General features: G+C 45.7%; 1 protein-coding gene across 2 annotated transcripts; it reads left to right on the forward strand.

Annotated features, from left to right (window-relative positions):
• The first annotated feature begins 1,786 nt into the window (after positions 1-1,786).
• Positions 1,787-11,817, forward strand: LOC118310114 (SAM pointed domain-containing Ets transcription factor). 2 transcript variants are annotated; one of them, XM_035632939.2, is made up of 6 exons: positions 1,787-2,190; positions 8,828-9,262; positions 9,936-10,133; positions 10,299-10,346; positions 10,484-10,618; positions 11,431-11,817. In XM_035632939.2, the coding sequence occupies exons 2-6, from the start codon at positions 8,830-8,832 to the stop codon at positions 11,607-11,609; spliced, it is 993 nt and encodes a 330-aa protein (XP_035488832.2). In that variant the 5' UTR covers positions 1,787-2,190; positions 8,828-8,829; the 3' UTR covers positions 11,610-11,817. The 2 variants fall into 2 exon arrangements, with proteins under 2 accessions (XP_035488832.2, XP_035488833.2); XM_035632940.2 differs by lacking the exon at positions 1,787-2,190 and adding an exon at positions 8,116-8,623.
• The last annotated feature ends 3,889 nt before the right edge of the window (positions 11,818-15,706 follow it).

The raw sequence follows: 15,706 nt of genomic DNA on the forward strand, positions 1-15,706 counted from the left end.
ATTTCCTCTCGTGTGAGCAAACAATTGTGAAATATCACGGGCATTTAGTTTAGTTAACCCGGCAATTCAATTCTCCCATAGGTCCGTCACACCGGCGTAGACATGCACAGTTCCCCATTGGTGCTCCTGTACGCACGAGACCCGCACAAATGCAAACATTCATGACCAATTTCGCGGGACAAATTGTTTCCGACGGGAAAAGCAGGGTGGTCCCCGCTCGCGGTCTGATTCGGTGTGGGCGCGCTGAACACTCGGCCGCTGAGACGTCCCGGCGCAGTCTGCGCACGCCCTCTCCTGCGGGCTTTCACAATTGCTCCATTCAGAGCTGCGGCTGACCCCTATCTCGCTCGGAGCTCCCGCATTGGGAACGGGAGGATGGAAAACATGTCCCTGGCACTGAAAGGGAGAGAAAGGAAACTTTAATGGGCGCTATCAGGAGAATGACCATTCAGCCAACTTACATGGTGAATTAGGAGCGAGATTACAGCGCCGAGATTAGATACGCAATCTTCTTTAAAGTGTCTTTAAAGTACCTTTTATTGTTGAGGGGTGACCAGGGTTTTTGCGACGTTGTTCTTTCAAAGCCTTTTCACAGACACCTGTTGTTTCTGTGCTTTTCACACAGCCACATTGTTTGAGCGTGCTCACGTCGCACAAAGTGCTCCCCTTGGTTGCCAATTAGAAGGCATCGCCTCGCGCAGTCGGCAAACACAGTCAAACGTTCGGAGGTGAGATGTCGCCGACGGCAGTTTCTCCATCCACGTTGAAGTCAACAAGCTCTGTTGCGCAAAGGAACTTTTTCTCTTTAGAACTTACCGTTGGTCAACTGCAATGTAGGTTCATTGCTTATGTGCGGCCGTAAAAATCGCTCTAAGTGAAAGGGAAGGAAGACATTGCTCCTAATTGTGGTGTTTGTGTAGTATCCATAGTCACGTCGGCACAATGCACTCAAAGCATAACATAAGGAATAAACGTTACAGTAAAAAAAAAAGGATCCCTGCGGCAGATATAATTATGGTTTATTACATTATTAGATTGGTGATAGGTTGTGTAAGTTTGTAGCTGATCAGGGTGGAGTTAATTTGAACTGCTTTATGCAAAGTGAATCTGAAACATTAGGAAATGATTCATGAGACAGAAGGGGAGTTTTTCTACGAAAATCTGTATTCCTAATTTTGGACTTATCACTTTCATGTGCCTTTCTATGAATTTTTTTTCTTTTTTCCTTTGGGGCCTCTGACTGTTAAGTCAATAAAAACGAGAATCTTAATATAGAATCAAAACCCCTAGCTATAGCTGAATAAGTATAGTAATGTGAAAAGCACAATATTTCCACTGAAATGTAGGGAAGCAGAAGCACAGCAGTGACTTCAAACCAATGCACCTGAAAAAATCGTTTGGCTGTGAAGCAAGAAAAGCTTTTGTTTTTAACACTCGCAAAGTGTTAAATTCTTTTGCCTCTTATCACTTTAGAATGTCTAATCACCGCTGTGGTCAAGTAGTAGTGTTTGAAGAGGTCTCAGCTAATCTGCCACTTCAGACTCTCTTTCACACACTTTGCACACACACACACACACACAACCACACACACACACACACACACACACAACCACACACATACACACACCCACACACACACGCGCGCACACACACGCACACACGCACACACACGCACACACACGCACACACACGCGTTCACACACCGCTGATGCGTTGCATGAGTAAACACAACGGGCCTATAAATATAAATTGCTGTCAATGGTGCTTGAATTCCTTTGCACTCGCTCACTCGCCCAGTCACTTTCCCTGGCTCCTTCTCACTTTGCACACACCCCCAGCAGGTGCTTCCACTGGAAGTTAGGTTTGCAGTTGCGCTTCAGGCTGTGACTGTCAGGTTAATTGCAATTCCACCCAAAAGAGGCCCGGGAGGGTCCGAAGCTTTGGGGCCGGGGGCTCTGTGACAGTCGCCCGAGGGGGGGGGGGGGAGACAGTTTTTCCGAGGCTGACCTCTGCTCCGCCCGCTGCACCTCTGTCATCGGGTGGCGCCCCGGGGCGTCCCGTCTGAGGCCAGCGTTGATCAGGAGCGGGAACCGACCCGTCACCGCTTATCCCGGACCGAACCCGGGCTGAACTGCGTCTACCGTCATCCGGTCGCCTCTGCCTCTGCTCATCCGAGCATCTTTGCCTACGGTAAGAAGGCGCTGCCTCTGCACTGCGTCGCGAAACGTGTGAGTCAAGAAAAATGGTGGTCGTAATTATTGTTATTATTCAAAGGAAGAGCAATTACTTTTTGGGTGTCACAGGGAGTGGTTTACGGGCGGTTAAATCAAACCAAACTATGAACATTTCAGTCACTACTGGGAGTATTTAAATAGCACAGATGTTCAACTCGCACCAGTCGGAGACATTATCATCATCTCGTTTTTTCCGGGGGGAAGGTTAAAAGCCGTCGTCCGTGCAACGTACTTCGTATAGGATCAAATGTAAAGTGGAAAAGAGCGGTGAGAGTGGAGGAGGAGTTGGAGCTGCGACATCTTATTAATTGACCTATACATTTTTGTACAGTTTTTCTTTGTGTTCGCTCGCCAGTTTATCTTGATTCTGCGTATTAGCTTTCACTTAGCAAGATGGGGAACAACGTGTGGTCAGATAAAAGGAGTCTGAGGGACTGTTCGCGGTCCTGTGCTTAAAAACCACAACGATAAGGCGACACAATGGAAATAGATTTTTTCACTAATGTCCATGACAGTGGGGGTTTTTTGTTTTATTTGGATTTTGAAAATCCTACACTTCCAGAAAGTTAAATACAGCAGTCACAAGAGAAAAAAAACTAAAATAACTTCTCTGCTAGTCCTGAAGATGAGAACTGTCATGCCAAGTGGATCCACATCTCGACTCTAATTCATACATTAAAAAGCCGGGGTGTGAGAGGATATTCTCCTTGGAGCTGCCGCGACTCTCAGCTTTATGTTTCACTTCTTAAAAAAAGCCAGACCCTCCCAGAGTCATTCAGATTTTATTCTTCTGATTTACAAAGAAAACTGCATCTTCCATGTTCAAATGGAAATGCACACGGCAATTATTTTCATACAAGACTGGACTAATCCTCCAGCAACCAAATTTTAAATAACACGATTCCTCCTCAACACTCTTTTTCCTGACCCTTGCTCACCCGCTGATCATTTTCCGCCTCTGACTCAGTTGAGCAAAGTTGTGTGTTTTTCAAGAACGCACGTGACGAATGAAAGGGTTCATGGTCGATCCGAGCATCATGACCAGGAAAGAATGTGATATCATTTAAATGTGTGGACACGCACACATTCTGTCGGGGGAGTTCATTGTGTCGAACTCAGTTGTTCGCATTAGGAGAAACAATTGAAACATCTTATAATAGTTTAATCCACAGAAGTGGGTGTGGATGTCGGATTGTCTGTTTCAGTAAAGTACAGACATTGTCGGACACAGACTCTCCTGATCTGTGCGACGCTGAGCTGCTGTGATGTATGATATGATATATGATATATGATATATGATATTAACGCCGGTAAGTAATAACCTTATTTTATTGATACTGAATAGGAAACGGTTATAGGTGGGCAGGTTTTCAGTGGTATCACTTAGTCGGATGCCTGTAGCTGTACAAGGAGACGACTACTGAGAGGAGATTCCCTGAACCTCCTTCATGTCCTCACTCTCTGCAAACAGTTGAGATATATATCAGAAACACAGAAGACACAAGCAGCCAATCACAGTCGTCGTCCAAGTCCGCAGCAGTGTCCCCGTGTCCACGGGAGACGCTTTGTGTGTAGTTCCCTGTTTGAGGAGGCGCTCGACAGCTACGACGTAACCGCACGTGTAGCGGCTCGGCACATCTTTAATGCATTTCGCAAGAACAATCGTCAAAAACAGAAGGTGAATGATTTTTTTCTCTTTAGACCAATGCAAAAGTAGAAACAGGACGAAAACCAATCGCGAGAGCCGGTCAAACCTCAGACGACGATGTGGGGAACCTGTGAACGTCCGACTGATGGGTGCATATGTGCGACTTTCCAAATACACGAAATAACACGTAACATTAACATGTTGCTGTTGTTCTGGAGAAAAATACTCCTGTTTTTCTAACAGGAAGAACTTTTATAGCAGAGCCGGACTCAGTTGTGGGCGGAGCCTCTGCCTCGACCGGTGTTTAGGGGTGAGAGGAGAGAAATGGCGGAGAGAAAGGAGAGATGAGGAGAGACGAGGAGGGGGGTTTTCTGAGACCAGGAACAGTTGGAACTGTTGTTTCAAGCTCTGTCACGAATGTGATGCAGACTGGATTATGTTTCAGACTGGAGGCGCCGTATTGTTCTTTACTTCCCGTTACGAGATAGTGTGTGGATATCGTTTCTAGGAGTCAGGGTTGAATTGAAAATCTGCAAAACAGGTGGCTGGGAATTTTTTTCAGCATGCATTCTTAATCCACCGCCATCTCCACCAGTCTTTTATTTGTTTACATTTAAAATGTGCAATTCATAACTCAGCTTTTTCTTTATCAGCAGTTTGAATCCAGCTGCACCACCACTCGCCTTGGCCTTCACTATCTCTTACCAAAAAAACAAAGAAAAAACAACAACGGTGTGACAGGTTTTGTTTCCCATCGCTGCGTGATACACCTCCGATCTTCTGTTCCAATTTCAATTGTTGGACTCTTATCATCTGCATCATCAACCGTAAACACGCAGCCCTCTTTCGAAATTTATTTGGACCAACAGCAGACGCATTTGGAATGGTTTAGTGTTCCCTTGGATACTGGCCTAATGCCAGTGCACCTGACTACCAGCAGGAATAAATCACCAACCACGCACCAACGTCCCCCAATCGGCGGTTATTGTAACCAGCCCAGGGGTTTAAAACAAAAGAAGAAAGAAAGAGATTATATCAAAACATAGACAAAATGATGGTGTGTGATTAAAAAGTGTGAGTTCAGTGATGATTGACGGTTTGTCAAAGTGCAAATAGAATTCAAAACGGAAGGCACGGACGCAGAAACACAGCCTTCTATTAACAAATCATAAAATTAAAAAGAAGAAAAAAATAACCAAAAAAAAACCCCACTCCAGAGATTTATGATGTGAAATAAGCACCTGCACTTGTCATAAAATAAGATCCACACCAGTTTTTCCAACCTGCAGGTTTTTTCTTGCCATCAATCGCCATGTTGACACGGAGATCAAACCCCTCCCCCCCTTCGAACAATGACTTCCTTCGCTGGTCCAAGTCTCCCATGAGAAACAATAACAAAGTGGGGGGAATTTCCCTTTAATGCTCACATGGCAAATAGTCACGCCTGGATGTACACACTCAAACAACACAGACTGTTTCTTTTTCTTTTTCTGATGAGCAGAGCCCTCACATTCATTCTGGTCCCCTTTAGATAGACGATCTCGAATCTACGGAAGATTATTAGGGCCAGGCATAAGGGGAAAAAACTGTGGTAAATAATGTCGAAATGTTGAGAATAAAGTTGAAATTTCGAGATTAAAGTCGAAATGTCGAGAATAAAGTCGAAATGTCGAGAATAAAATTGAAATATAGTTCGAGAAGAAAAGGTGAAATGTTGAGAATAAGGTCGAAATGTCGAGATTCAAGTGGAAATCTTGAGAATAAAGTCGAAATGTCGAGATTCAAGTCGAAATGTTGAGATTAAAGTCGAAATGTCGAGAATAAAGTTTAAATATAGTTCGAGAAGAAAAGGTGAAATGTTGAGATTAAAGTCGAAATGTCGAGAATAAAGTTTAAATACAACTTCGAGAAGAGAAGGTGAAATGTTGAGAATAAAATCGAAATGTCGAGATTCAAGTGGTTCCAGTTCACCTGTCACACATCCGCGTTAACTAACGTTAGCGAAGCTACGCTAAGCTTCGGTAAGTGTGCGCCTCTTTGAAACATTTGAAGGCTGTTTGCAGGTGAACGTTATCGTGCCAGAACACACGTCGACGTTCATGTGCAAACACCCGTCAGCCCCTTCAATAACAATATCGCAACTTTACAACTTGGTTGGCAGCTAGCGTTAGCTTAGCAAACCGGCTAGCAGAACATCAACATCCGGTTGTTTGGTGCTGCTGAAAAGTGCTTCCGGCTCACAACTTGAGACTTTATTCTCGAAGTAGTATTTCAACATTATTCTCAAATATTTAAACTTTATTCTCGACATTTCGACCTCATTTTTCAAATGCAAGGTTCAAAAAAATTCTCCCCCCCCCTCGTTTATTTTTTCTTATGCCCGGCCTTAATACTCTTCCGTTCAAAACGGATGTAATGTTTTTCTCTTTCTTTTCCAACTGGGACAGAACGATCTGGGTTAAACACACTTTTGAAAGAGGACGCGTTTGGTTGTTTTAATCACTACTCATTAACTTTCATCCTAACACTCGGCCCGACGTCTGTCACAAAACCGTTTCTGCAATAGTGATGAATGGGGCGACGGGTTAATTTTAAGCCAGATTGGTTTCTATGGGCCTGCAACTTCACTTTGCTTTAGACTGAGGGTCTTGGGCGCGAGGGTTTTTGAGGAACCTTCGGATTTATTTGACCCATTACTCGTTAACTGTCTGATCTGGATGTTTTTGCAGGAAAACACAAAAACTAACCCCCCCCCCCCCCCAAAAAAAATGTGGCATTGGTTCTTTGGCATAAAATCCAAGGCGATTTACCAGGAACCATGACCTCAGATACTCCCCATGTGAAATAAGACCAAGCATGTAGAAGAAAATACGGTTCCCAGCAAGGAGGCCGGCGGCCCTGGATCCTTCCCCTCCGGTGTCAAAGGCTGACTTTGCTGAGTAAATGGTGCAAGCCCTAATGCTCCTGAAATGAATATCGGCGTCTTGACCAAACTCATTTAGAGATCAGTCAGGGTCTTAATCCCTCTCCTGGGGGGGTGTGTTTGTGTCCTTTCCTTGTGCCCCCTCTTCCTTTTGGAAGAAGGTAATATGGCTAAATTTGCTTTGCTAATGGGCTTAGCGCAAGCTGTTGCAGAGCGGCGTTGACAACGCAGCGGCGGCCCCGGCTGCCGGCATACCAGCCACTTTTAATCTGACTCCCGATGGAGTGAAAGGGAGAGTGGGTTATAGTTTAGGGGACATTTGGAGATGAAAGGGGAAACTGGGGGGGGGAGGGGGGGTTTACAGTGGGGGGTTGAGGACTTAAGGCGAGAGGGAGAATCTTTTTTGGCGGGGGTGGGAGGCAGGGAAGATAACTTCATTTGAGTTTGGGGGGAGTTTGGTAAGAGGCAGAAAAAAAAGTCTTTTCACAACGGTCGTCCGCAGGTTTACAATTAATCTTACCATAGTGATTTCTTTTATATGAATTGTGTGATGGTGAAAGGACTTATAAATGGTAAATGGACTGTATATACATGGCGCTTTTCTCGTCATACAGACCACTCAAAGCACTTTACAGGAAAGTCACATTCACCCATTCACACACATTCACACAGCGCTGCTATTTAGCCGTCAGAGGCAAGTTAGGGTTAAGTGTCTTGCCCAAGGGCACAACGGCATGCGGGCTGGGGGAGGCTGCGATCGAACCCAGTGACTCTACCTCCTGAGCCACAGGGGCCCTAGACAAATTCCTGCACACGCTTCAAACGCAATAGGATGAAATAATATGATTCTTCTTTTTTTTCTTCTTTTTTTTCTTTTTTGCATATGTGCAAGAGGAGCCGCCTTCCGTCTCAGTTTTTCTTGTCAATGCCCCGGCTCGATTTTTTATTTTCAATTCTTCGGCAACCGTCCCGGTGTGTAGTCGATCATTAGGCACATTTTTACGACGCTCTCAGTTTCCTTGTGTCTCGACAAACAGGGCCGTGACTCTCCTTGAACATGTGCACTGTGGGAGCACACTTTCCTTTACGGTGGCATCTTCGACCAAACACTGATAACCTGGTGTGTGTGTGTGTGTGTGTGTTCGCACGCGCGTGTGTGTGCGTGTGTGTGACAGCAGTGTGCCGTCCCATGTGCCAGCTGTGGCCTGGTGCACCGTATGCATGCCATATGCGAGTTCACCCTGCGATTGCAACAGCTGAGCTCCATAAATGAACACTTATGATGGCAATTTCCTTTTTCCTGAGAGAAAGCGGCCACACCCATGTCAGTCTAGTCTCCACAAAACAAACACCTTCTTTTTTCCCTTTCTCTTTGCTGCACGCATGGTCTTTATCTGACTTGCATTTGATTAAAATCTCCAGCTGACAGTGGAGACGGAGGGCTGCAGAGACGGCACCTTGAAAGCCCAGGCAGGCGGTCGGAGCTTCTTCGGCTCTCAATGCGAGTCACCTGCCCCCGAGACGTCGGCCATTCTGGGCCGCTGACCCACAAATAAGAGACTCAGTCAAATCCAGTTTGCCCCATGCCTGTGAGCGCTGTGTGTGTGTTTCAGCTCTGCTGAGGGTCATTCGCCCGGTGTCTCCATTAGGGCTCTGGGTCGTCACAGAGCGACGGCCAGCAGCAACCTCACTTCTGCTCGGGGAACACGCTGCCACAGGAGCTTCTTCTTCTTCTTCCCTGATGGAGTTTCTGACAAAGTTAAAAACAAATGCTGGTTTAACAGCCAACGAATTGTAAGAGAGGAACTGTTGGCGGAGGTAAAAAAACCAAAACCTTTTTCCAGACAGGGTTGTGATTAATGAGCTCTATTCTTTACCTCCAAAACACATTTCGCTCATCTTCGGAAGTGCTTTTGGTACAGACGGATCTGGAAGGTGACACTCAAAGGATACCTGTGCAGGTCAAAGGTCAGCAAAGGTTTAATGTGGATTCTTTGTGTTTCCTTTACCTCCACTCCCCAGTCATGGCGAACTCAGTGGGCGGCTTATCCGAAGGCACAGCGTACGGGCCCCGGATCGGGATGACTGGGGACTCTCTCGCCCTCCTGGAGCGAAACAGGGGCGCCGCCGATCCCTGGGACATGGTGGAGACCAAACCCAACGTGGACGCTCTGGAGCGCGGCCTGCCGGGCCTCTATCTCTCGTGCTTCGACATGCCCCTGGCCGAGGACGCGACGTGGCTGGCGAAGGTCTCCGAGGCCCCGCCGATGGCCCACATGGGGTCGCGGGACGAGCCGGAGCAGTGCCCCGTCATCGACAGCCAGGAGCAGGGCCTCTCTCCGGCGGGGCTGCAGGGCCAGGAGGAGGAGCGGTCCCTGGAGCAGGTGCAGAGCATGGTGGTGGGCGAAGTGCTGAAGGACATTGAAACGGCCTGCAAACTGCTCAACATCACCCCGGGTAGGTTTCGCCTTCCGCACCTGCACCTGCACCTGCGCTTTGTCGTCCTCGAGCGAGGCGTTGCACAGTATCGAGACACGTAACTGACAGTAAACGGGGCCTTTTTCAGTCTCGAAAAAACGTTGCCCGTTATTTGCAGGTGAAGGAATATTGATTCAGAGATGCTGAAGGTTCTTACTCGCAAAATCAACACCGGGTTGTGTGGATAGGCCAGGCAGGGCGACGGCTCGGGTAAATCATATCCCCGCTGACGCAGAGCCGTGTTTGCCCATCTCCAGGATCTGTTTAATCCTGACCTTTTGCATAAGGTTTCCTTGGGTTGTGACAGCGATGGCTCGCTCCTGCCAGCGACGTGTATGCACAGTCTTAAGGGCGAGGTCGCGCTCGCGCTCGCAAAAGCAAACAGACCGAGCGTTATGTATTGTGAGGCTCTTGGCTGTCATAAACCAACATGATCCCTGTATTCATCTGCTGATCAGATCTGCAGTGTCATAAAGGCCCCGTGGTTTTTTTTTACAGTAAATGTATTTCGTCTGAAAGTGCCTGAACATAATACTGGTAACTCGATGAGACAACAGTCTCACTGAACCTCAACCAGTTAACAGCCGTGGCAGCCGGGAGTTTTTTGCTCACCGTGCTCACGTCTTTCTTTCTCTTTTTCGTGTTTTCTCAGACCCCATCGAGTGGAACGCGGCGAACGTGCAGAAGTGGCTGCTGTGGACCGAACACCTGTACAGGCTGCCCCACGCCGGGAAGGCCTTCCAGGAGCTGACGGGAAAGGACCTGTGCGCCATGAGCGAGGAGGAGTTTCGCCAGCGCTCGCCGCAGTGCGGGGACACGCTGCACGCACACCTGGACATATGGAAGTCAGGTAAAAGGGTGTGGTGTTTATTTAACAAGTTCATGGGTGACTGTGTGCGCGCATATAGTGTATTCATGTATGATCCGGTGTGGGGCAGGGGTTATGGACATCATTCATTCATTCAGAGTTTAAAATCGTATTTTATCCCAGGGTCAATACTTGTCTGTCTTGCAGCCGCCTGGATGAAAGAGAGGTGTTCAGCTGGAGACACTAAGACTGCAGGTAGCTCGTCCGCACGCCTGACATTTCCAAAACAATTTGAGTATTTATCAAGCAAGGGGTTGTTTTTTTTCTCCATCTCTGTGGATCACAACACAATGACCTTCGCGACCACATTCTGTCGTCGTTCTGTCGCGCAGGCACTGAGGAGCTGTGGTCCGAGGCGGATTCGTCCTGTTCCGGTCAGCCGATCCACCTGTGGCAGTTCCTCCGGGAGCTCCTGCTCAAGCCTCACAGCTACGGACGCTGCATCCGCTGGCTCAACAAAGAAAAAGGTTCCTCGCTTTGTCTCCCCTAATGCACAGATGCTCCACCTCAAGCCACAATGACACACCCATCAGTTCTCCCACAACAGTGTGGGAGTGGGAATTGCTCTAGTCCAGAGGACTTTATACCTAAGGCCACACGTAGTGCCTCACCTGCAACTGCTTCTGTCTATTTATGCGCTTCGCCCAACGTGTGCACTCCAGCACCTCACACAGTGCAATTTGAACTTTAGCGCAGAAGCAATGAACGAAACTATATATTTTTGTCTTTCTATTGTTGAATATTTTAACTCTTTAACGTTGTTTTAGAAAGTTCCAAAGAATCCCCTAAAAAATGATCACCATTGAAGTGTTTCAAATATTTGTTGCAAGTTTAGTAAGTAAAGTTGATTTAGCGATGACCCTTGCGCAGAGCAAAGTCACAGAGTTTCATGTGAATGAAATTACACCATAAAAGTGATAAATATATATATATATATATATATATATATATATACGACAGAAGGGCAGTGGAAAAAAACATGCAACGGAAGGATAGTAAAAATGCATGGTGTCAAACATCTGCACCTGCAATATATTCTAAATATGTCCATAGGTTTTAGTATAATACAATAAATAGGTTCATGCGCACAGCAATACATACAAACTAGTTGAAATCAAGTGGAGTTTAGTACAATAATAAATTTGTTCCAAAAGCATTTTGCTAAAAGAAAAAAATTCTTTAATCCCAATGAGACCGACGGTTCGAATAAAAGAATAAGAAGTAAAAGAAATATGAGCAAACAGGAAAATGACAACAAATCTCTCGTGGTTGCCTCCAGGTATCTTCAAAATCGAGGACTCGGCCCACGTGGCGAGACTGTGGGGACTCAGGAAGAACCGACCGGCGATGAACTATGACAAGCTGAGCCGCTCCATACGTCAGTACTACAAGAAGGGCATCATCCGCAAGCCCGACGTGTCCCAGAGGCTGGTGTACCAGTTCGTCCACCCAGTGTGAAGCTGCGGCGAGAGTGGGAGGACGCGCGCTCTCCCACCGCATGCACGTGCGCGCCCAAGACTTGAAGGTGACAGAGAACATTGTGCACCGACCAACCCCCGATGGCACACACTTCGCCTGCCAACACACGGAGGAACAGCTGGCAGCTGTGCATGGGCCAAGAGGAGGAGGAGGATGAGGAGGATGAGGAGGAGGATGAGGAGGAGGAGGATGAGGAGGAGGATGAGGAGGAGGAGGATGAGGAGGAGGATGAGGATGAGGAGGAGGATGAGGAGGATGAGGAGGATGAGGATGATGAGGAGGAGGAGGAGGAGGAGGAGGAGGAGGATGAGGAGGAGGAGGAGGACGAGGAGGAGGAGGAGGAGGATGAGGAGGAGGAGGATGCAAGACGATGTGGATGCTGAGGCCTTTTTTCTTCTTCCTGCTGCAGAATGAAACGACAACCGCTGATTTGAAAAAAAAAAAAGAGAGAAAAAGTTTAACGCACTGCCTTTTCATTTGCACGTTCTGCCTGTTTCATTCGATCCGTAGGGTGATTCTCGCTTCTCCTTCAGCTACACAAGCCGATAGAATTTGACAGCTTCTCCTACGTACGAGCGTCACGAAAAAACGCCCGCCGCTGGTTTGCTTTGTGTTCTTTCACCTTGACCACGACCTCTGTTTGAATCAGAACCGGCTTTTATGTGCCGGGGATTGTTTTTGATTCCCTTTTCTGGGTTTTGGTTCCGGTTGATATTCGCTCGGTCAGCTCCCGTAACTCATCGACCAACCACAAACAGACACTTTTTCCTCATCTGATTCCACGCCGAACACTCTCTGCAAGACCTGACGGGACTGTGTCGATAATGTCACTTCCCACGAATATTGTTTCACTGCTGAGGAGCAACGCTTTCATACTATGTCATTTACATATGTCGTTTATACTGCTGTGTACTACATTTTATGTTGTAGGAGGTTTTTTTTAGGGTGACCAAAATTGCTCAAAATAAAATAAGTAGAAAATTGAACTAAATAATCGAATACATACAGACAGACAAAACATATCATATAAACACAAAGTTGTGAAATAATCAAATCCTTCTTTTTTTGTGCCATTTTAGCATGTTGCTACGAACACTAATAACTTCAAAATTAGAGTTTGTCCAATACTTTGGTTTATGATGAAAATATACTGCAAATCTAATAACGTTCCCATGTCAGACTCACTTCTGGTGCTCATTAGCAAATGTAAATTCATACTAACTCGCTGAGCTGAGATCGTGAACATGTCAAATATTATCCGTTCAACTACTAGAGCCTGCAAGTTTTATCGCTGTGATTATGTTGTAAACTGTACAAGATCTGTTTTTTATTTACCGCATCAGAGTCTATGGAGACAAACGGGACAGAGTCTGTCGTGGCTGTGCAGTTGACCAACGTGGATGTTGCAAAAATGAGGTGGTTATTGTGAAAGAAAAATGTAAAAACATTTTTAAAAAATGGACAGAAAAAAAAACTATAATGAAAATGATATTCAATAAACTTTTATTTTGAAAAGACTTTGGGTGACGCAGAATTTCTTTTCGAAATCGGATGCATATGTTATATTATATGAGTATTTATTTATTGTTTCATTGGCTTATTTCATTTCAAATACTCTTGGTGTATTTTACACTTGTGCTATTATTTACTATTTTCAGAATTAACAGAATTTGGACTCTTGAACATGCACCTGTGCCCATGTATATTTAGTTCCATGTACTTCAAACTAAACCCACCTTTGAAGACATATCTCATACATATTGGAAGGCTCGATAACTTATAACGTGTTTTTCCCCCCACCCTGTCACCACAAACTGTCTCAAAGTCCAAACGGGTTTTGAGGATTTGCCATAACCGCTCTTTCGATGAAATAAGCCAGACGGTGACTAGCTGCCAAGAAAACGTTGCCCTGAGCTACATCCAGCTGTTCAATCATGTGGGTTTGAAAGAAGAAGGAAAAGAAGAAAAGAAAAAAGAAGAGCCTGTCGCTTTTGATTTTCAGTCGTCAGAGGGGAAATGTGAAATGATCCCGGTCGCCTTCGCTGCACAGGTTTCCAATGTGCCTGGGGGAGGCTCGAATCAACAGGATCAAGTGGAGTGAAGGTGTCAGTCATCAGATGAAAGGACGTGACCGTGTGATAGCTCTATGGGGCTATTTATATATATTTATATATATTAGTTGCTGATGTGCAAAATGGGCTGTACGGGGGCGTAGTGGTCAGCACTTTCTCCTCACAGCAAGAAGGTTCTGGGTTCGAATCCCGGTTCAACCAACCAGGGCCTTTCTGTGCGGAGTTTGCATGTTCTCCCCGTGTATGCGTGGGTTCTTCTCCGGGTTCTCTGGCTTCCTCCCACAGTCCAAAGCGTGCAGATTGGGGTTAGGTTCATTGGAGACTCTAAATTGACCGTGAGAGTGAATGGTTGTTTGTCTCCGTATGTGGCCCCGCCTCTCGCCCAATGTCAGCTGGGATTGGCTCCAGCCCCCCCGCGACCCTTAAATGGATAAAGTGGTAGTGTGTGTGTGTGTGTGTGTGTGTGTGTGTGTGTGTGTGTGTGTGTGTGTGTGTGTGTGCGTGCGTGCGTGCGTGCGTGCGTGCGTGCGTGCGTGCGTGTGTGTGTGTGTGTGTTGCCTCCGAGAATTACAGTAATCGCCGGCCTGTGGAGCAAACAGGAGTTACTGATGTTGTCTTGTCTTGTCCTTGTCAACGTCACAACTGGTTCCTAACTTTTGCAAGTTTCCTTTGGAGGATTCAAAGAACAGCAGCACTGCAGGGGACTTTATCAAACTGTTCAGATGTTGCATTGTTCAAACACTCGGACTAGTAATTCAATGCAACTTTGGATGTAAAAATGAAGGAATCTTCTGCCAAAACATCGCCAAAAATGACTGTGCACTCTTGGGGACTAACATTTAGTGATTTAGAAAAATACAAAATAAAAAACTGATGGGCCGTTATTTAAGTTATAAGTTAAAGTTTAAGTTATTTAAAAAGCCCCACTGACGAAAACAGTAAGGCATGTACACTGACACAAGCCACAAAGTGCATTTTAAAGAAAGAAAAGAAGTTTAAAAAGGAAATAAATGAATAATTTATGATAATAATAGATAATAAAGTCATGTGTATAGTGGCTAACCGTCAGTGAGACGTCCTACCGTCAATGGGAATAATACAGAAAAGAAAAAAAACGACACCAACCGCAAAGTATATTTAACTAAGTAAAGACAGGAGCTGTTTCTTTTTACAGTTGACTCTTCTCATTAGTCATCTGAAGTTTTTACTGGGAACAAAATAAACCCCAACTCATGTTGATTCAGTTATTACGCCACAAAGAGGCGGCCAATTGACCTTTTTCGCGTGTCACTGACGGGTCTGACGAGTGATGTGCCTGTTGAGGAAACTCAAAGAGGCAACTGTGGGAAGTTTAGTTGGCCCGTGATCTGGCGGTCGGGTCGGTGTGTGTTGAGGGAGCTGACGACTGCTGACTGCTGACCTCTAGTGCCGGAGAACCGTGGTGAAGATAAACCCGTGGAGGCCGCAGCCTCCGCCTGAATCGATCTCTTAAAAAGTGCATTCACACAAGTGCCGCACTTAAAGTACAATTTGAAGATACATGTACTTTATTTGAGTAGGGGTCGTTTCATGCTGCCTTTCACAGAGTAAGTATTGTACTTTTTACTATGCCACTGCTTTCACCTGGCAGCTACAGCTGCAAGTCACACTTACTATTCCTTTAAATATATTGATTTAGAGATATTATCAATCAAAAATATGAAATACAAAAAAAAAAAAATGAATTCAACTGTGTCGTCGGGTATTAAACCGGTTGTTCCAAACCTTCCTGGCTCGTAACTGTAAGTACAGATAGAGGTGTTACAGCTTGTGATATTAGATTTAATGAACCCCACCACTATATAAAAGTCATTAAATGAAATGATATTATATTAAATTATCTCCACAACAGTGAAATACTATATTGTACTTTTACTTTTGATACTTCAAGTAGTTTACGAAAAATTAAGTTTCGCTGCAGGACTTTTAACTGTGTGTGTGTGTGTGTGTGTGTGCGTGTGTGCG

Source organism: Scophthalmus maximus, chromosome 6, assembly GCF_022379125.1.
Source record: "Scophthalmus maximus strain ysfricsl-2021 chromosome 6, ASM2237912v1, whole genome shotgun sequence".
Taxonomy (NCBI): Eukaryota; Metazoa; Chordata; class Actinopteri; order Pleuronectiformes; family Scophthalmidae; genus Scophthalmus; species Scophthalmus maximus.

What these genes read in the sequence shown, in the direction of transcription:
- LOC118310114 (XM_035632939.2), top strand. Translation starts at nt 8,830, where the DNA reads ATGGCGAACTCAGTGGGCGGCTTATCCGAAGGCACAGCGTACGGGCCC. An exon ending in ACTGCTCAACATCACCCCGG is followed by an intron (nt 9,263 to 9,935) that starts GTAGGTTTCGCC and finishes GTGTTTTCTCAG; the next exon opens with ACCCCATCGAGTGGAACGCG. An exon ending in TGGAGACACTAAGACTGCAG is followed by an intron (nt 10,347 to 10,483) that starts GTAGCTCGTCCG and finishes TCTGTCGCGCAG; the next exon opens with GCACTGAGGAGCTGTGGTCC.